Consider the following 20,923-nt stretch of genomic DNA (forward strand, 5'->3'; position numbering starts at 1 on the left):
GGTATCAGATCCAATGGCGGTGACTTGGGGCCCACTCCTGTTGCTGTCGGTGCTGGGAGTGTAGAGCAAGACTTTAGCAGTAATAGCAGCCGAGAAAGCAGCGTGGACTCTTCTGCTCATTCAAATGGGTCTTCTTTCCTCGCTAGGGACCATACGATTCAAATGGGTCTTCTTTCCTCACTAGGACCCAAAGACTAATGAGAGCCTGCAGTATAATTTGTCTTTGGCAGGTAGATGGGGTGTATGTATGTAGTGGTTACAGGGTGCACATAGGCTTTGGCTTATGATTATTAGCTTGTGTGTGGGGGTACATAGTTGGGTGTGATGAGTTTGCTTTTAGGGTATTTATGTATAATTAATTTTAAAGCGCAGTTATGGAGTGTACAGTGCATAGAAGTACAATATATATAGATATATATAGATAGATATATATATATATATATATAGTATACACAGGGAAGACAAATGAATATACACAGAGCTCACAACAATGCGCTGACCTGTCACCCAGACACAAATCTGTATAATAAAAGTCCTTTTCAACTTAAACATGAAATACAATTTAATTTTTTTATTAAAGCATTCATAACTGTCGTAAGCTCATTTTAAAAATCTCGGCTGTCAATCAAATATTGTCTGCCCCTCCTCTATGCCAATGGCATAGAGGCGGGGCAGACAATTACTTTCACTTTCCATTCAGCACTTCCTAGATGTCACAGCTCTCCACACATTCCCCCGTTCTCTTTACTGGTTAATTGTATAACCAGGGCATGGAAATGGACATCGGGTCCCCCATTCTGGTGCACAAACAAGATTCTGAGATGATGCAAGGCTTGCCTTAGTAACAGTGTCCACAAAATGGCTCCTGCCTGCTTGCTATAATTATGAATTCCCAGACTGAAGGAAACAAGATTCAAATAATTTATATAGTGTAATTAAAGTTCATTTTGCTTGACTAATGTGATAAAATAGGATTTTGAACAATTTTTTTGGGTGACGGGTCCCCTTTAAGTGCTATGTGGTAAGAGAGACAGTGGGAAGGAGGTCCCTGCCCCATAGAGCTTACAGTCTAAGTGGGTGGGTAGCTAACTTACAGGCACAAATTGGAGATAAAAAAGTGCACAAGGTAAAGGCATTGTCCAGTAGGTATAGGACTAGGCTAATGTTCTAGTGCTCCAAAAGGTAGACTCTTAGTTTTTTTTCTTGAAGAAATTGAGAGAGCACTCCTTACTGAGCAATTCAGGGATGGAATTATCTTTCTGCCAGGTGGCAACTCAATATGCCACAAAACAAATAACTCTCCACTAAACAGTCTTCCTGACTCCCATCTCTCTCCCCTCCAATCAATCTTAAACTCCACTTTTCAGAGGTAAGGAGCAGCGAGGTAGAAAGGCTTGAGGCCAGAGGTGGATGGTGTGAAAAGAAGCTGGCTCTGAGAGGAACAGAGGAGTGAAGGGTTTTGAATGTTAGCAGAAGGGTTTTTATATGCAGCCATACTAAGGATTTTAGTTGGGTTTGAGCAGGTTACCTTTTATGAAAGAACAGAAGGATCCTGATAGTGGAGCAAAGTATGTCCTGGAAATAAGTGTAGGTGGGATGTTTGAGAGGGAATTTTTCTTTCTTAAAATCATCGTCATATAAATACAGAAACAGAAAACCAATTTTAACATTTAGGGGCAGATTTATCAAAATGTGCAGTTAGAACTCACCACAGAAAAACAAAAATATTAATTCCTATGGGATTTTTAAAAGCATATTTATCAAATGATGAACTCAGCATTGATATATACGATTCTAAAAATCCCACAGGAATGAATAGAAAGTGGGTTAGTTTTTCTGTGGTGAGTTCTAATCCCACACTTTGATAAATCTGCCCCTTAGATTTCCCTTTGAGGTTTTTACTTCCTCTGCCTTAATACAGAGGATTTCCCTTATCACAGCATTGGCAGCATATTCAATGGAATCTACATCTCGTCATGTCGATTTCTAACAACTTAAATGCCACAAATAATGATAACTGATTACCCCCCACACTCCCTCCTCATAGAAACATTACTCCGTTTCCTACTGACTTGCTCATAAAAAAACTTTTGTTATTGGACAGTCAAGTGTTTTTGATTGGGAAGTGTTGCCTGCACTAAAATTAGGGTTAGGTATATAGGATATTTATCATGTGTGGGGGTAGAGAAAGCTGAGAGGAGTGTTGAATGTACCAGGGTTAAGGGCATTTATCATTATGAAGAACATGGCTTTCATTATCCTAATAATTACAGTAACTGAGTAGTAGGTTTCCTTATACAGGTATGGGACCTGTTATCCAGAGTTATCGGGACCTGGGGTTTTCCGGATAACGGAGCTTTCCGTAATTTGGATCTTCCTGCCTTAAATCTACTAGAAATTCATTTAAACATTAAATAAACCCAATAGGCTGGTTTTGCCTCCAATAAGGCTTAACTATATCTTAGTTTGGGTCAAGTACAAGCTACTGTTTTATTATTACAGAGAAAAAGGAAATCATTTTTAAAAATTTGGATTATTTGGATAAAATGGAGTCTATGGGAGATGGCCATTCCATAATTCGGAGCTTTCTGGATATCGTGTTTCTGGATAAGGGATCCTATACCTGTACTACCTGCACCGCGTCGAAGACGTCCGTAAGTCAGACTCTCTGTTCATCATTCCCTTGGGGCCCCTTCAGGGCTCCCCTGCCACTTAGGCAACCATCTCCCATTGGATCAAGCAGGCCATTCACAGCTGAGGGACTAAGCCCCCCAGCTAGACTCAAGACTCATTCCACCAGAGGAATGAGTACGCCCTGGGCTTTTTGGAATCAGTCCTCAGCTGAACAGTTGTGCAAGGCTGCCACTTGGACTTCCATCCATACTTTTGGGAAATTCTACCATTTTGATACTTTTGCAGGATCTGACACCCGCTATGGCAGGAAGGTACTTCAAGCCGTGGTGGCTAGTTACACATAGGCCTCTACCTCCCACATGTTTCTTTTGGGACAGCTTTGGTATGTCCCCATTGTTCCTGTGTCCCCCAAGCAGACTGAGGAGAAAAGGAGATTTTGTGTACTCACTGTTAAATCTCTTTCTCTCCAATCGCTTGGGGGACACAGGACTTCCCTCCCTGGTCGAGGCCTTCAGACATGGTTGATAATGGCAACCTACTTTTCATTGTATATAGTTATTAAGGCTTCAAGTTTTTTGGTAATCTCCTGTTCTGTGCTTTGGTACGAACTGGCCTGGCTCCGCCTGGGAGCTGGGGTATAGTAGGAGGAGGAGGGATTAGTTTGTTTTTTGTTGTGTCCTGCCTCCTAGTGGTGTAAGCTATACCCCATTGTTCCTGTGTCCCCCAAGCGACTGGAGAGAAAGAGATTAAACGGTGAGTACACAAAATCTCCTTTTCCCATTCCCACCCATAATTTGTATATGCAAATTCAGATTCAGGTTTAGTATTCGGCCAAATCTTTTGCAAAGGATTCGGCGTTCGACCGAATCCAAAATAGTGGATTTGGTGCATCCATACTTCTTACTGCCCTGGAACACAGACTTGATGTCATAATAAATCTTTGCGATGTCTGCTATATTGCTTATTTTATCTATAATGTTATCAATTTAGCCTTATTTCTCAAAACAAAGAATACCAGCACATTAAAAGGAATTGATATATCTTAAAAAGGCAGATGGTAAGGGAAAGCAGAAGCCTATGTTGTTAGAAGTAGATCAAAATAGCGTACCTGAACACCCAAATCACCAAAGTTGCTGACCCACTTAATTACATATTCAGTTTTCTTTCTCCTACCCATGGGCGTAACTTCAGAGGAAGCAGACCTTGTGGCTGCAGGGGGGGGGGGCATGAGGTATAGGAGCCCCATGAGGCCCTGATTCATATACAATTTCAATAAATATTGGTAAAACAGGTCAACCGCTAGACATCCTGGGGGCCAGAAAACAATTTGCTTTGGGGCCCCATAATATCTAGTTACACCACTGCTCCTGCATGTCAATAAATGCATTTTCTAAGGCTACCTTATTATCTACAGAATTTTAGGAGGGAGTTCCTTTCTTTTCTGCAGTACCATTCCTCTGCAGCAAAAGGTGCTTTCGTTATTGATGTAGTTTCTACTGCCTGCCAATGTGCACAGGGGCTTCCTCTTCTTTTTTTGGCAGTGCTATTTTTTTCCTGGGTGGGTCGGTATGGGTGGATTTAATATAAGTAGATTCAGCGATTGTACTGCCACACTCTCACTCTATTCAAGCTTGGACTCTTCAGACATATTGGTTCTGCAGTTTTGTTATTGTTTATTGTGCCTTATTGATTCAATACGTATTGCAGAACTCCATCTCCCTATAGCTCTGATGATAGCAGAGCCAGAGGTTGTCTGTACTTGCTATTTTGCTTTTGTTGCCATGTGTTCTGATGCCCTGTGTATTTAGCAATAAATCTTATTCTCTTCCCCCAGATAACGGATGCCCTCACTGCTGTAACACTGTACCTTGCTGTTCAGGTTAATGGTAAGATTACTTTTATATTCATGAAAAAGGATCACAAATGTCACTTTCTAGAAGAATATTTTGGAGTTAGTTAGTGTAAACTCCAAATAACAAATGGAAGGTAACACTGTAAATGTCTTTGTTTAAGGCTTACTTGGCTCAGCTTTTACTATAAGCAGCAATCAATATCTGCTTCTTTCTAAACATGATTATCTCTCTCTTGGGAATGTTAAGCAATCTAGTCTCTGCTTTAGAGGAGGAAGTTAAAAAAACATCAGATGTTGGTGTAATTTGGAGAAATGCATGACTAAGGTAAATCAAATTATTAAAAGAAAAGTGATGGTTTCTTCTTTAAACAGACAGGAAGTAAGTGAGATGTTGGTAAATTGATTACTGGGGTAGGTTATGGCTGACTTATGACACCATTAGCATTATTTTGCTGCCACAGATAGACATTAATCTCTAGATTTTGTTGCCTTTGTACAGAGTCAGAGTGTAATAAAGAAAACTCCTTCCTTATGCTGAAGACATAGCTTACTTCACACATATTACAGAAGAGGAAGATGGCGCCCGTGAACTCCGACGCGCTGACTCTGCAACGAGGGATAAGTAAAGAGTTATGATCATTTACGGAGGGTAACACCTAGGTTGGGGGGGTAGCAGGGAGGGGGGTCTATGTAGGGTAGGGGATTTTAATATTAAGGGTTTGGTTCTCCTTTAAAGGGGACCTGTCGCCCAAAAAAATTATTCAAAATCCTATTTTATCACATTAGTCAAGCAAAATGAACTTTAATTGCACTATATAAATTATTTGAATCTTTTTCCTTCAGTCTGGGAATTCATAATTATAGCAAGCAGGCGGAAGCCATTTTGTGGTCACTGTTATTAAGGCAAGCCTTGTATCATCTCAGAATCTTGTTCATACACCAGATTTGGGGACCTGATGTCCAACCCCTATGCCCTGGCTACACAATTAAATGGTTAAGAGAACTGGGGGAATGTGGGGAGAGCAGTGACATCTAGGAAGTGCTGAATGGAAAGTGAATGTAATTGATGACTAAGGCATAGAGGAGGGGCAGACAATATTTGATTGACAGCTGAGATTTTTAAATATGTTTACAACAGCTATGAACGCTTTAATAAAAAAATAGAAATTGGATTTCATGTTTGATTTGAAATGGACCTTTATTATACAGATTTTTGTGTCTGGGTAACAGGTCCATTTTAAAGGAAAAAAACATAAGTCGCCATAAAAAAACTCTGCAAGTAAAAGCTGGTAAGGCTGTATAGCAGTCAGTGGGAATGTTCTCTAACGACTTTATTTTTTTAATTCATTTTCCCAGTTTATTAAAACATTTGAGATTTTCACCCTCATTGAAAATTAATAGGACAATGAGATTCTCATATGTGCACGGGAATATTTTGTCATGTTTTTTCTTAAATAACCTAAAAAGTCACAAGTTTTGTCTCTTTTTTTTTTTTTTGTTCACAAAATCCTATTTTGATAAATCTGCTTAAGTCTCTAAATAATGTACTTTGACTTTGTGTAATTATGTTTTTCTAATGTTCTAATTCTTTTTACAGAAGGAATTTGTCCCAGTGAAGCTGAAGAGTACAGGCTTCTGTTCAGCTGCCAGTATTGCTCTATCTACCTGGGTTCTTTGTGTGTGCTGGTCTGTCATTCTTTCTTCTTGCTCAACTCATGGGATTTTATACCTTCTATATATGGCTTTATGTGAGTCCTTCTGTAAAACTATTCTCAATATTCTTTATTTTTATAGCTCTGACATATCATACATTGCTTTACAGTAACTAAATGAAATAACCGTTTTATATATTTCCTAGGGATAGGAAAGAAGTCATTGCAGAAATGATGTGATGATTTTAAAACGTCTTTTGATATATTCTGTTTTCAGACTCTCTGTACCAGATCTGACACCAAATATCGGCCTGTTTTGGTATTTCTTCGCAGAGATGTTTGAACACTTTAGTCTCTTCTTTGTGTGCATCTTTCAGATCAATGTTTTCTTCTACACCCTGCCTCTCACTATTAATACATTCAAGTGTTACTAAACCCTGAGTTTATTTTATTAATTATTTTTCTTCTCTTCCCCAGCTTTTTGATGCGTGAATGTACCAGCAGGTGCACTGAGCATTCAGCCTTCATACCATGATGATGAATGGTGGGAGAATGCAAATAATAACTATTATAAACAAACTCTCCGGCCCAGTGTGATAATGCTTGTGGAGCAGCCATACCTGCAGTAGGACTGGTGTCACTCACAGGTACTGAACCTTTCAGTGTTTCTTTATTGCAAGCCATTTTCTTACTCCCTCCCCCTCTCTAGTAAAATAGACACACAATACCCGGAATAAAGATACACACAGCGACATGGAAGTTAATTAAATATGTAATAATTTATTTATTAATAACAATTAAAAAACTACGCTTTTTGATCCTGAGGAAGGCAAAAAACCTCTGAGAAACTAGAGGAAAAAATTCCTTCCTGACTCCTTAATGGCAATCGGATTTGCTCCCAGGATCAACGCGTCATATTTAATTGAGGGAAATAGGGTAAGGGAAACAGAAAGGAATATGGCAACATACACATGAGCACCTTTTAGGCAGCTAGGTGAACGCTGCATTCTGTTCCATTCCATTGGAAACCACACAGCCTGCAGACCCGGCTTCTACAGTCTGAGGGATGGAGTGAAAAAGAATGCAGGGTCTACCGAGTGGCTTAAGGGGGCTTCTGTCTATGAAACCATATTTTATATGGAAAGGGAAGGCAAAGCTGGTGTAACTGATTTAAAGGGGGGGTCACCGCTGGAGGTATTAGGTTGGAAGGAAAAGAAATAGAAAGCAACATGGTAGCATACACATGAGCGTCATTAAGCTGCTTGGTGAATGCTGCATTCTATTCCATTCCATTAAACCCCAGGCAGCTCACAGACCCCGGCGTCTGCACACTGAGGGATGGAGTGAAAAAGAATGCAGGGTCTACCGAGTGGCTTAAGTGCGCTCCTGTTTATGATACCATATTTTAGTTTGAAGTGGGGGAGCACCGCTGGGGGAGCTATGGTGGTAAAAGGAGGGTCAACTCTGGTGGAGCTGTGGTGGAAGGAGGAGGGGCACCGCTGGTGGAGGTGGAAGAAGGAGGGGCACTGCTGGTTGAGCTGTGGTGCAAGTGGGGGCACCGCCGGTCCTACTGCAGAGGAAGGAAGGGAAATACAAATCAAGATCTCACGCTGGTGATTTTGGCATTGCAGGTTGATCCTGGAGCTCTACATTGCGGTATAATCGAAGTCCCTAAAGGCTTCCGCAATCTCCTTTTCCATGGCCAAGGAACCCTCGGAGGGAGGAGTTAGAACTAGATGTTGGTCTCCATCCTCGGAAAGTCTAACATCCTCAGGTATGAACGGGGGCTGCATTCTTCTCTCTAGCAAAGCCATCCAGTCAATGCTCTGGTTAATAGACAATATAAAAACATTTATTATTAATTGTTACTTAGCATACTTACACTTTTATTTTATTTAAAATATGTTTGATTAGCATATAAACATTTAGGGCTAGTCCACACAAGGAGATTCTGCGAGATATTTTTTGTTTGGCGACTAATCCCCTTGTCTTTTGAGCGACTATCTCCCCGAACTGCCTCAGCGGGTTTCCCCATAGGCTGCAATGAAAAGTCGCCTGCGCTAATGCACACGCGAGGATTGCGTTTTCAATAGCACCCAAAGTTGCCTCAGTGCCGAATCTCCACGTGTGGCCTTACCCTTAGTTTGTTTCTGTAGCTACCAAAAGTTGACTGAAAGATGAACTTACTCGAAAGAAATAATGATGCATAACATCACATGCATCTTCTTCACTTGAGCCCAGCCGCTTCAATGGGTCCCGCTGTAAGAGCTACAAAGAAAGAGAATGATTGACCTTAGAAACATTAGCAGATAAGCTATGTTGTAGCGCTGTGTGACAGTTAATGGCTATAACGGCTAATACACAGTTAGACTGCACAAATTGGAAGGAAATGATTTAAGGGATGCAAGGATAGTGCTACCTGTTCATGAATTACTGGTTAGACCACAGCTTGCGCCCTTAACTTACTGAGTAACTTACCCCTGATATTAAGTTGACAGCATCTCCTGCCAGGAACGTCGGGATGACTAAACCAGTAGATGGTCTCAGCATTGGTTTCTGCAATGTGCAACATAAGAAAGTTCTCTGTTACTATATTTTATAGCCACTTATCAGTTGTAAGTGGCTAAGAAGGCTTCAAAACCTGTTGCTACATACATTAAGAGGGTTTGTAAGGATAGATTGTAGTGGGCATATCTTAGCATACCATTTATATTCCCTACAAATGCAATCAAAAATGCTGCCACACAAACAACTTATTGCTCTGTGGCCATATGTAACTAATGTAGCTGATGCTTGATGTTATTAAGTTAATAAACAGTTGCCTATTCCATCCAGTTACTAAGGTTTCTACTTACCTCCCCAACTAGCATCTCGTATATTACAATGCCCAGAGACCACCAGTCGACAGATCTTGAGTATGGCTCCCTGGCGAGGACTTCTGGCGCCATGTAGCCAAAAGATCCTTTCAGGCTACTTGTTCGGCCTTCGTAGCCAATTCCTGAAACAAACAGTTATTGTAAGTAAACGGATGATCAGTTGGGGCTTATTTATCTGTATCGACTCAGTTTAATAATGTTTAGTTTGATAATGAAACTGGGTAAAATATTGTCTGTGAAAAATATATTTTCAATATAGTCAGCCAAAAAATGTAATCCATAATAGCTGGAGTAAACCGATGTCTAAGGTAACAGCCAGAACACAAATCACTATGTTGCGTCTCTCTCTAACTTTTTAGCCAGTTGGCCACTAGTTGCTGGGCCACATACAGTAACTGTTCAGCTTTCTTTTCATCCTGACCTGCATGCTCAGCAAACAAACTGAACATTAAGTGATACTAATCAATGGGGGATATGCCTAACAGTTGGCACCCTCCAGTGATTTCACCTTTTCTTTCCTCCTTTAATCTGCTCTGCTAAAGCATAACTTAGTAGGAAAAGTTCACTCTCACTTTCTCATAATATGAAACTACAAATGTCAGTCACTTCATGAACCTCAATAACATTATGTGAAACTGAACCTTTTTTTGATGTGTTAGTATATTAGAATCCTTACCGTCTTTGCTCAGCCCAAAATCAGCCAGTTTAACGTATCCGCTGCTGTCTAAGAGAAGGTTTTCCGGCTTGAGATCTCTGTGGTAAAACAACAGCAAAAGTTAGCAAAGTACAACATATCTGGGACACTGTGACAAAAGGGGAAATAATTAGTGATGTAACGTGAATAATACAATTAATTTTGTAAAATATAAGGATATTATAAGTCACTAAGTAGATCCATGGCCTTTTAAAAGCACAAGGCTGAAGTTCTCTTGCTCTTGTGGTCATGCTCTATAGGGGATACTAATATTGGCTTCTATTCATTTGATATGTTTAGCAGTAATGCTCCCTTACATTTTATATTGCAAAATGTTTCATATACATGAAAATAATAAATATACTTACCGGTGTATGATGTCATTTTCATGTAAATAGGAAATGGCCATCAGCGTGCAAGCAGCATAGAACCTGCAAAGAGACTCCCATCATTAAGTTATTGAATACATAGTCATATATTTGTTAGTATAGTGTATCTGTCTAAATATTACTGGCTCGCTGTAAGTCAAGAGACCCACTTACTATCATGGTATGTTCTGCATGCAGCTCGGCTTAAATAAATATGTTATGTATTTCCAAATAATGATGTTTTCTTACATCCTCTTGCCTCTGTCAGATAAACAAGGAGCCAGACCCCGTATACTACTTACTTTGTATGAATGGCACCCGCATGACTCTAGGTAAAGGTTAATTTGTACTTACATAGCTCTTGGTTGTTCAAATGCACCTTCCCTCTGCAGGTAGCTCTTTAAGCAGCCACCAGCAACGTACTCCATCAGAAAGAATAGATGGTATTCTGACTGGAAGGTGGCGTGGATATCCACAATGAAAGGGTGGTCAGCAACGGCGAAAGCAACCCGTTTCTCTAGCAAGATCCTGAATATTAAAAGCATTCATTGTCAAAACAAGGGACATGGGTAAGTAACAAAGCCAACCATGCTAAAATGATCATTTCCATAAACTGACCTTTCAATGCCCCTTGAGGAGGTGATGCTCTCCTTTTTTAAGATTTTCAGGGCATAGGATCTTTTGGTTGCCGCGTGTTCAACAAGGAGAACCTGGAATAAGAGAAAATCTCAGGAAACGCAGGAAGATACATGCAGAACATCCATACCCCTTTCAGAGAACTGCAAGAATCGATCCATACTTGCCCCCATCATTGCAAGGTAACCGAACTAACTGTTTAGCCACTATTTTTGCATTTGCCAATAGTCATCCTAATTATGGATTAAGTTTAATATTACCTTGGCAAATCCGCCCTCGCCTAGGAAACCACGTTGGTTGAAATCTTGCAGTGTGTAGTTGGTCAACTGCAAAGCCCTGAAAAAGAAATACCCAAAATGAAACTCATTTTTATTTCAAATGAAATGTTAATAGTATCATCATGTGCAGGTTGCAACTTACTGTGGGTCCTTTGTCACTGCCAGTGGACATCCTTCTGCTGCATCAGGTGGAGTTGGGCTGATGTTTTCTTCATCCACAGATATCTCACTATAAGGAAAAGTAAGTTTGTTATTTTGCGTTTCTTTTTACCCTTAGCCGATTCATTCTCCATAATCCTCAATAGCACAGCACCCCATAGCCATAATTCATAGGTAGCTTTGTGCTATTGAATTATGTATTGTGTAATCTCCCAGCCAAAGTGCAGGTGCATATGACCATCTGTCCTCTTCTGTGCCAATCTAATACTTTACTTTAATCAGAAGAATAATCCTGTTATTGTGAAGATTTTATTTGCTGAAAGTATGGGGTAGGGATTTAATCTGGTCTCTAATAAACTCAACAATATCCTCACCTCTCCGATGGCTCTTCAGGCACCTCGTCTACCTCTGGCACTGGTTCTTCAGTGGATTCGTCATGTTGATGCTGCAAACAAGGGACAATTGTGCAATGAATGAATGTGGCATCACATGGATATGATAAAAGCAATGTTTATGTTCTGGCCAAGATATGAATGGCATCAGTATAAAATACTCACTTGGAAAGAATCACTGGCAGGTTCTGAAACAACCTGAACCTCAGGTGCGCTGACCTCTTCTGCTGGGAGGTTTACACCAGTATCACTAGCAGTCTCCACTACTGCATCTAAAGAGACAGTAAATAAACATAGTTAATGAATTTTCAAATATAAAAACTTTCTTGAACCTAAGGCTTAAGTATGTTTCTTGATTTGGTAAGATGCTATTAATAATCAGTGGTTTGAAAAGTACATGCAAAAGCCATAAAATTCATCTATAGTTCTGTGGGGCTTAGTTTAATGTCCATGAAGGGGTAGTGGATGGGATGTTAGGATGACACATGTTACTCCATATAATGCCAATAGAAAAGAGGCTAGAGCCTGTTGTGACTCACCTCGAACATGCTCTGCTTCCCTCCGAACTATCTCTTCATTGAGCTTGAGGAGAGAGGAGTAAAGGGCTTTCAGCCTCTTCTCGCTGCTCTTCCTCAGCTCCTTCATCAGGGCTCTGGTCTTTCTGTCCTTGGTGGCATGGTACAGATTTTCGGCCCCTGCTGCTATCTTCATCTCTTTCTGGATGACTCTCACCAGCTCCTGCTTCATTTCTGAAAGAGAGACACCTACCTGGGGCTCACAAGCATCAAGAGACTGTTTGATGTCGACAGTCTATAGAGAATGGGAAACCATTAAGAAACAATGGTTAAGTGCTTGCAAATGATATTGAATATTGAACAATGATGTCACCCATTCCAATTAGAAGAAAAGAGTTTCCTCCTAATTGTTTGGAAGGGTTTTTTTTTTATAGTCAAATTCTCTACCTGAATCAGTGGTACAGGCTGATACATTAGATAGCTTTAAAAATAACCTCCCTCTTTCTCTTTGCCATTATCCTCCCTCCTGAAACGCCGCATTGAAAATTGCAATGGCTTTACAGTTTTGTGCACTTCCATTCCAAAATTTTTCTATAGTGTAAGCTTTGGCGCCACCATTTTCAAATTGCCTCCCTGCGCTTTGTCTCTAGTACGCATGCGTCTCTTCCGTGACCCTGTGGTGTAACCAAACAAGCGCGCATATGTCGATACACAGTGATAAGCATTGGTGTCGCATCTATAGTGAACATTCTTTGAATAAGCCTGTAAGTGCCACAATATGTTTTACAGACCCGAACGCTGAGTATATTTGCGTGTCCTCTGTTCCTGTGCTCGCTTCAAAGCTTCCCTTTGTTACCAGGCAAAGGGGAACATCAATCAAGGTGGAATAAATGCAGGCAGGCAGAGAGAGAGAGTTTAGGGATGACGAATGGGCAGATCACATGACCCAAGCTCATCTCTTCTCAGGAAGACGGGAGATCATAGTGCGATTGCGCAGGGCTACTCTTAGACGGATTGCGCATGCGTGTGCCTTGATTAGAAGTAGGGATGCACCGAATCCACTATTTTGGATTCGGCCGAACCCCCGAATCTTTTGTGAAAGATTCGGCCGAATACCGAACCGAATCCGAACCCTAATTTGCATATGCAAATTAGGGGTGGGAAGGGGAAAACATTTTTTACTTCCTCGTTTTCTGACAAAAAGTCAAGTGATTTCCCTCCCACCCCTAATTTGCATATGCAAATTAGGGTTCGGATTCGGTTCGGCCAGGCAGAAGGGTTCGGCCAGGCAGAAGGATTCGGCCGAATCCGAATCCTGCTGAAAAAGGCCGAATCCTGGCCGAATCCCGAACCGAATGCTGGATTCGGTGCATCCCTAATTAGAAGGATTTATGGACTGGAGCAAAGACATCCGTTTCTGTGCAGCTTGCCACTTATTTGAAAAACGATTACAGCGCAAGAATGAACGAAAAACGGAATGAAAAAATGCTTGCTGGTAATAATATTTACATTTTATGGCCAATAATTAAAGCTTTATTTTAGACTTTCCTTCTTTAAGAAGGGGTTGGATGGCTTTTTAGCAAGTGAATGAATACAGGGTTATGGGAGATAGCTCATAGTACAAGTTGATCTAGGGACTGGTCCGATTGCCATCTTGGAGTCAGGAAGGAATTTTTTCCCCCTCTGAGGCAAATTGGAGAGGCTTCAAATGGTTTTTTTTGCCTTCCTCTGGATCAACTGGCGAAAAAAGTCAAAAGGTTGAACTTGATGGATGTGTGTCTTTTTTCAACCTAACTTACTATGAAACATGATATTTGTCATGAACATCAGAAAAAACTGTTTGTCAAATGGGTTTATGAAATATTTCTTATAATCTGACTAATTTTCTTTTCTATCTGTTGGTAAGGTCTCTAATCGTCAGGCATGAAGCGACAGCTTGATATTTCCATCTGCCTTACCTCAGAATGCCGGTGCCGACGCAAGATGTTAGAATGTCCGGCACCCATCTTGACACTCCTGTATGAGAAAAAAAAAGTTAGTATAAGTGGCTGCTTCAGTGGAGATAAAGAATACAACTGTTTGTAGCTGCTGGTAAACTTCAAGCTCAAGACAAGCGCCTCTCTGTAACCTCACTGCTACACATCTGAGCAGGTAGGGAAAGGGAAGTTGATATGGGCAAAGTAGTAATTTTATGACATTTTCACACTTCTTATCCCCATTGGTTTAAACCAGTACTAGTATTATTTCTTTTCAGCCCATCTATTCATGTACTAATTTTATTTCCAAACTGGTGTGTGGTTGTTATGGTAATTAAACTATAGCAACTAAACAGCAACTGCAAAAGTCTTTGAGTGGCCAAACAAAACATTTCAACTCTTCCTTTTTCCTGTTTAAATTTTTCCTTATTCTCATTTATAATTACACATTGTAATAATGCCACCTACTTCGCCAGTTAGTGTTATTTGGGGTATGTGCTTATTTGCTGCAGGTTTACCCCTGGAATTGTGGAAAGCAAACTAAGTCCTGCCTTGGGGTCTCTAAGCCCCTGGCTCACAAATTTATGGGAATATTGAATAATGTCTGGATCTAAAACTATATTGAGCAACATGGCAATGTCTACAGCCAAGAGTGATACCTTACACATATTATAGGGGGAATAATGCTGCCAAGAAAAGGTAGTTTTGTAGAATTGTATTGTATAATGTCATGATCTGGGCTGGCTTGTGATAAGAATACAGATCCCATCATGCATTGAGATTAATTTGTCCTATTAATGCAGAGATCGCTGCATGTACCCAATGTGCCTGCTTCCCATAACCAGCTGTGCTATGATTCGTGCTCCTGCACCATAACACAATAATTCCTAATGCTAGGCATTTTTTTATTCTGCCATTTGCTACTTTTGTTTCTATTGCAGCCCTTTCTTATATACAGTAGAACCCCCATTTTACATTTTTCAGGGAACCAGAAAAAAAATTATGTAAACTCAAGTAAAATGTAAAATCAGGGAAATGTATTATGCATAAAATATAGGTGGGACCACACAATAACAATGTAAAATAAGGGAAAACTTAAAATCAGGGCATTTAAAGTGGGGGTTCTACTGTATCATCCACACTAGTGCTGATGCTAGTGACAGTTGCTTTTAACAGTTGCTTTTGACAGTTGGTAGGATGAGTGGGACCCTAGACGTCAAATCACAGTTGACATTTATAACTAAAGAGAGGCTTAATAAAAGTTCAAAAGTAGCAATAAATATACAAGGAACATGAAATACACATTGCCTTAGAGTTACAACTCATAGGGGATGCTGGGAATTGTAGTTCAGTATATCTAGAGAAGCACAGGTTTAGCTTTAGGGTCAGTGAGGTTTTGCTAGCACAAAAAGGTTGAGCTTGATGGACGTGTGTCTTTTTTCAGCCTCATCTACTTAACATTTTACAGAAGGAAAATGCAGAATCCTTACCTTCCTCCAGATGATCCCCAATGGAATGGGTTGGGCAGGTTGCTGTTATTCTTCTGCCTTTGATGTTATTGATCAGTTTAAAAAGACTATCTTCTTCTAAGAATTCGATCAAAATCTCTCTAAAAAATCTCGAAAAATCGCTTTATGGGGAGAGAAAGAGGAGAAGTTGTGAGCTGAGCCCCCTCTGCCATATATATCTGTATATACTGGGTTTTCCCTTTCACTATCTTTCCCAATTGTACTGCACTACTGAATATGCTTGCCCCTCTATAAATAACCAGTAACACAAATCAGTAGCAGATTTAATAGAATGAAGCTGATTAGGAGAGATACAAAAGGTTGGTGCAATCAAGGACCTTGGACACCCCTGCCACCCAAGTGTGGGTGATCCTGGTTACCAAATGCACATGTAGGGGGGACTTTACAGAGTAATAGCTAAAAACCCTTTTTGGGTGTGGGTGATTGACATAGAAATGAATTGTTGTGATTGGGATTCTTATGTTGGCCATACACAGGCAGGCATACATACAATAGCAGGCAATGGGGGTCAATTTTGAGAGCTTTGGTACCAAGGGTAGTTTTGGGTGGTTTGTCCTCACTCCCCTAAGCTTCCATAAATCATGTGGGGCAAACCATCCCTAATTCCCCTTTTGTAATATGTCATCTCCCCCCCAGATTCTGTAGTAGTTCCACTTACCTCTGAATCCTGAACGGAAATAACTGCCATCCATACCTGAGCCCTCAAGTTAACTTCCCTGACAACTTTCATCCAATCAGAGCTTCCCTGGGAGTGATGTCATACTGAGCTAAGTCATGGCATCCCAGGCACTGGCAGCCAATCACATGCTCAGGTACATATGTGACATGTGACCAGTCAAACTTGTGCTTAATGAAACAGAATCAACCCCAAACCTAAGCAGCTTTAGAAGCAGGGCCATCATCAAAACTCATGGGGCCCCTGACTAGACTCCCCAATCTCCACTGATGGTTGTCCTGCTTAGATCTCCTCTGTCTGGTGACCCACCAGCTGTTAACTGAACTACAACTCAGCTATTGCTTGTCACAGGGAATGCTGGGACTTGTAGTCTGGCAATGGCTGGACAACTACAAGTATCAACACCAAGTTAGTCAGAAGTATTCTATTAGGAATTAGATTTTTTATTTGACCGCTCTGTATGTTTGACTTTTAATAGGCTTCATGTTGGTAAGGCTCTCACCTCATAGCAACCAGGGAATGGCTTTAATAGTCATAGCTAGACATAGTGTCCTTGGAAGTTTGCAGGTTTCCAGTTTATATGCAGCTGTGATGGCTAGAGACTGGGATTAGACTTGCAGCCACTGCATTTGCATTTTGATTCTCAGAGTCACTTGCCCCCAGTTTCCCTCAGTGCACTCTCATGTCTATATTTAGGGCTGTTGGTATTTGATGGGATGTACACTGGGCCCTCTTTTCTCCTGGGACTCCCGAGGGTCTGTTTCCCCTATTAACCCCCCTGCCAGTAGCATACAGCTTTGGGGTAATGGCACAGAGGGGGATTCTGTATCAGCCAATCACATGTGAGCTACATGTGAGACAGAACCAAAGCCACCATCATATCTCATGGGGTCCCTGATTGGACTTCCCCCATTCCTACTCATGATGGCCTTGCTGAGATCTCTGGTGGCCTGCCAGCTGTGAAATGAGCTACACCTCAGCTACTGGTTATTAAAGAATGCTGGGAATTGTAGTTTAGCAATGGCCAGTGAGACACAGCTATAAGATCACAGAGGCATATATAAGTATTCTATTGGGAAAATAATTTTTTAGTTGACTACAGATCTTCATTTCACTTTAATAGTTCTCTGGTTTCTAAGGTCTCTCTCCCTAGCAACCAGGCAGTGGCTTTAATAGGCTTTGCATGGTGCAGTGTCCCTGGCCAGTTCTGTATCTGGTGCTGCCACCTGGCCTGTAAAGTTGGTATTTGATGCCAATGTTATTAATAGAAAAGGCAATGTCTATAGGAAGGATTTTTCCATCAAAATGATCCACAGAGCAAGGATTATAATTCAGTTCTATACTTAAGCTTATTTTGTTAGAGGTTCACTCCATTTGGCCCGCAATTCTCCTGGGCCTCTTCAGGTGGCAGGGACTCTGCCAATCGACTTCTTCATTCTATTAAACCTGTTACTGATTATTTCTGGTTATGTATAATGAAGCAAACATGTTCAGTAGCGCAGTACAATTTGGGAGCGATACAGAAAGGGAACTGCTTTATATTCTATTCAGGGTCCAGCTCATGAGTGTCTTTTCTCTGTTTTATTGTCTCCATAGAAAGTCAAATTTTCCCAATAATCCTCAGCGATAAAGAAGACGATTAATCAAGAACTGAGACTGATGTCTAGAAATAAACAGCAACCATCCAATTTCATTTTTGGGTATCTTGATGCAGGTAAGTGTTCAGTCTCTTTGTCTAAATGATACCTACCTACCTGCTGGCTGATCTAGAGGAAGGTGAAACCCCCATCTGAACATTTTTTTTCTCCCATTGCTAAAAGTCAATCAACCCTTTCTTGAAGCTGCCTAATATGTGCCAGAACAGCTGCTTCAGAGAGAGAGAATCCCATAACTTCACACTTGAATAAGCTATTTTCTTACTTTAAGATGGAACTCCCTTTCTAATCTGAATTTATCCCTTAAATCTTCTGGAAGGATCTACTGGTGAATAAAGCATCGTGCTATTTTCACCCAGTTATTTTTATTATTATTATTAACATGTATTTATATAGCGCTAACATATTGCGTAGCACTGTAAAGTAAATGTGATTATACAACTACATCACATGAATTACATACATAGAATATATGGAGTAACAAACATCACAGTCAATACAGGTACAAAAAGGTGAGGAAGGCCCTATGCATAGGCATACAGTCTAAAGGGAAGGGAGTAATACACAAGGTGTGGGAGTGGGCAAGATCGAATTAAGTGGGTGAGAAATGTGGTATTGCGTTTGGTAGTTAAGCAGAGTGAGGGTAGGCTTCTCGAAAGAAGTGCGTTTTCAGAGATTTCTTGAAAGTAGAAAGGTTGGGAGAAAGTCGGACAGACCGTGGGAGAGCGTTCCAGAGGAGGGGTGCAGCCCTTGCAAAGTCTTGAATGCGAGCATGTGAGGAGGTAATGAGAGAAGAGTTGAGTAGCAGGTCAGTAGAGGAGCGTAGTAAGCGAGTGGGTGAGTATATAGAGATGAGTTCAGAGATGTAGGGTGGGGCAGAGTTATGAAGTGCTTTGAAAGTCAGTGTCATTAATTTGAATTTGATTCTGAAAGGTAATGGAAGCCAGTGCAGGGATTGACAGAATGGCGAGGCAGAGGAGGAGCGGTTGCTGAGGTGTATGAGCCTCGCAGCAGTGTTCATTATGGACTGGAGAGGTGACAGTCTCTGGAGGGGAGGCCAATTAAAAGAGAGTTACAGTAGTCTAGACGCGATATGATGAGAGAGTGAATAAGAATTTTGGCAGCGTCTTGGGTGATAAATGATCGTATTTTGGATATGTTCCTTAGGTGGAAGTGACAAGATTTAATAAGTGACTGGATATGAGGAGTGAATGACAGGGCAGAATCTAGGATAACCCCAAGGCACCGGGCCTGGGGAGAGGGGGTGATAGTGGAATTGTTAACTATGATGGATACTTCGGGGATGCTACTGGTGTTACTTGGAGGAAAGAGAACCATTTCAGTTTTAGAGAGGTTTAATTTAAGGTAGCGTTGTGACATCCAGGTAGAGTTGTATGTTTCTGCCTTCCATTGAGCTTGCTGGATTAACAAGAACCAAAACCACAACATACCCAAAGCCTTAAGGCTCCCCCCATTCCCTAGCTTTGGGTAGAATGCAGAGCTCATATAGTTATTTGGTAACTATGAGAAACAGTATATATATATATATATATATATATATATATATATATATATATATATATATATATATATATATATATATATACTGTTTCTCATAGTTACCAAATAACTATATAACATATTTACCAAATAACTATATATATATATATATATATATATATATATATATATATATATATATATATATATATATATATATATATATATATATATATACTGTGGCACACACTTACTGGAGCAAGGGCCCAGGTGCTATTCAGAGAAAAAAATGTATATCCATATAGAAAGTTAGGTAAAAATGTTATAACCAACAAAAGGTGCGTGCTAATAGAGCCTGCATTCCGGTTGGGGATAACAGTAATTTTTGTTTTAAAAAAAATACCCCCGTTAGCGCTAGTCGACCCGCACTGGGAGGGAGCTCGGCAGCATCCTCTGCTCAAACATGATCATGTCCGACCTCTCCAGCCCAAAGTAGTTGTGTTCCTCAAAGAACTTCTGAAGCATTAAGATGTTTTTCTCTTGCCTAATTGGGGGACACAGGCACCATGGGGATGAAGATCCTGCAGCTTGGAGGTAGGACACTAACTTGTTAACTGTGACTCCTCCTCCTGCTCTGGGCTTCATCCCCTGCCTCCTCCTACTATACTCAGTTTCTTTTTGTGTCCTCAGAGAAGAAGAGACAGAGAAATAGTGGCTGGAGCAATTGATCAAGGACCACGGTTAGGATCATGCCACATATGGGGACCACTGAACCTGTTCACGCGTCCCTCCAGCTGCCTAGGTACTAACCTAAGAACTCCTTTGCCCAACAGCCTTTCCGCTCTACGGAGGTCTGCAGGCTAGCTCCACATTCCCTGTAGCTGTGTTCCCGCTCCACGGAGGTCTGAACCAGCTTGTCCACGCTATGCTACTGCAAGTGTGCTGTATTGGACACAGATGTACTGTATGTATATATATATATTCATATATATATATATATATAATTTGTTTATCTTCTCAGGGATCAAGACTTCATGGGCACATAGCAGCTGGACCCTTAGGTGAGTACACACCATCACCTTTCCCCCCTCCCCCTCTAAGACACTCGGTGCGTTTTTTGGTGGCTGGCTCCCCTCTTTTTGAGGGGAGCAGAGTCTCGGAGGTGCGCGCACTATTCCATCTTTACCGGCGCGCACTTCAGGTTTCTCTCCCCTTGGGCACCGGGGTGGCGCACATCGATGCTCGCGGGTTCCCCTCCGTGCACGCCAGTTCCGCACCCCCGGGAGCCCTCTCGCTCTCGGAGGTGCGCGCGCAGTTACAGGGGAGCGCGCATCACCAACGCGCACTTCCGGTTCCTCTCACCTTAGGCGCCAAAGTAGCGCGCATCAACGCCCACGTCACTTAGGCGCCAAAGAAGGGAGCACGCTCCTTCGCTACACCCTGCGTTTGTAGCTTCAGCCGACTGAGTTTATGCGTGCCTATATCCTCAGTAAGGACTTTCCCTTGGGTCACAGTTCCTTCTCGATACGCA

The 20,923-nt window shown here is 41.2% G+C and overlaps 3 protein-coding genes across 3 annotated transcripts; 1 reads left to right on the top strand and 2 right to left on the bottom strand.

Moving 5' to 3' along the window:
* Positions 1-3,912: 3,912 nt before the first annotated feature.
* LOC121399472 (phosphatidylinositol glycan anchor biosynthesis class U protein-like) lies at positions 3,913-6,609 on the top strand. The gene is made up of 4 exons (XM_041580241.1): positions 3,913-4,520; positions 4,986-5,108; positions 6,084-6,234; positions 6,416-6,609. The coding sequence occupies exons 2-4, from the start codon at positions 5,063-5,065 to the stop codon at positions 6,570-6,572; spliced, it is 354 nt and encodes a 117-aa protein (XP_041436175.1). The 5' UTR covers positions 3,913-4,520; positions 4,986-5,062; the 3' UTR covers positions 6,573-6,609.
* A 1,175-nt stretch (positions 6,610-7,784) lies between these two features.
* On the bottom strand, positions 7,785-9,142 carry LOC108705871 (serine/threonine-protein kinase N2-like). The gene is made up of 4 exons (XM_041578816.1): positions 8,994-9,142; positions 8,617-8,694; positions 8,326-8,406; positions 7,785-7,964 (listed from the first exon to the last, which is right to left on the bottom strand). Exons 1-4 carry the CDS (start codon positions 9,084-9,086, stop codon positions 7,785-7,787), a joined length of 432 nt encoding a protein of 143 aa, XP_041434750.1. The 5' UTR covers positions 9,087-9,142.
* A 219-nt stretch (positions 9,143-9,361) lies between these two features.
* LOC121399036 (cAMP-dependent protein kinase catalytic subunit beta-like) lies at positions 9,362-11,162 on the bottom strand. The gene is made up of 7 exons (XM_041578821.1): positions 11,133-11,162; positions 10,973-11,038; positions 10,695-10,786; positions 10,431-10,604; positions 10,077-10,139; positions 9,691-9,767; positions 9,362-9,435 (listed from the first exon to the last, which is right to left on the bottom strand). Exons 1-7 carry the CDS (start codon positions 11,160-11,162, stop codon positions 9,362-9,364), a joined length of 576 nt encoding a protein of 191 aa, XP_041434755.1.
* Positions 11,163-20,923: the final 9,761 nt, after the last annotated feature.

Source organism: Xenopus laevis, chromosome 1S (assembly GCF_017654675.1).
Source record: "Xenopus laevis strain J_2021 chromosome 1S, Xenopus_laevis_v10.1, whole genome shotgun sequence".
In the NCBI taxonomy this organism is placed as follows: Eukaryota; Metazoa; Chordata; class Amphibia; order Anura; family Pipidae; genus Xenopus; species Xenopus laevis.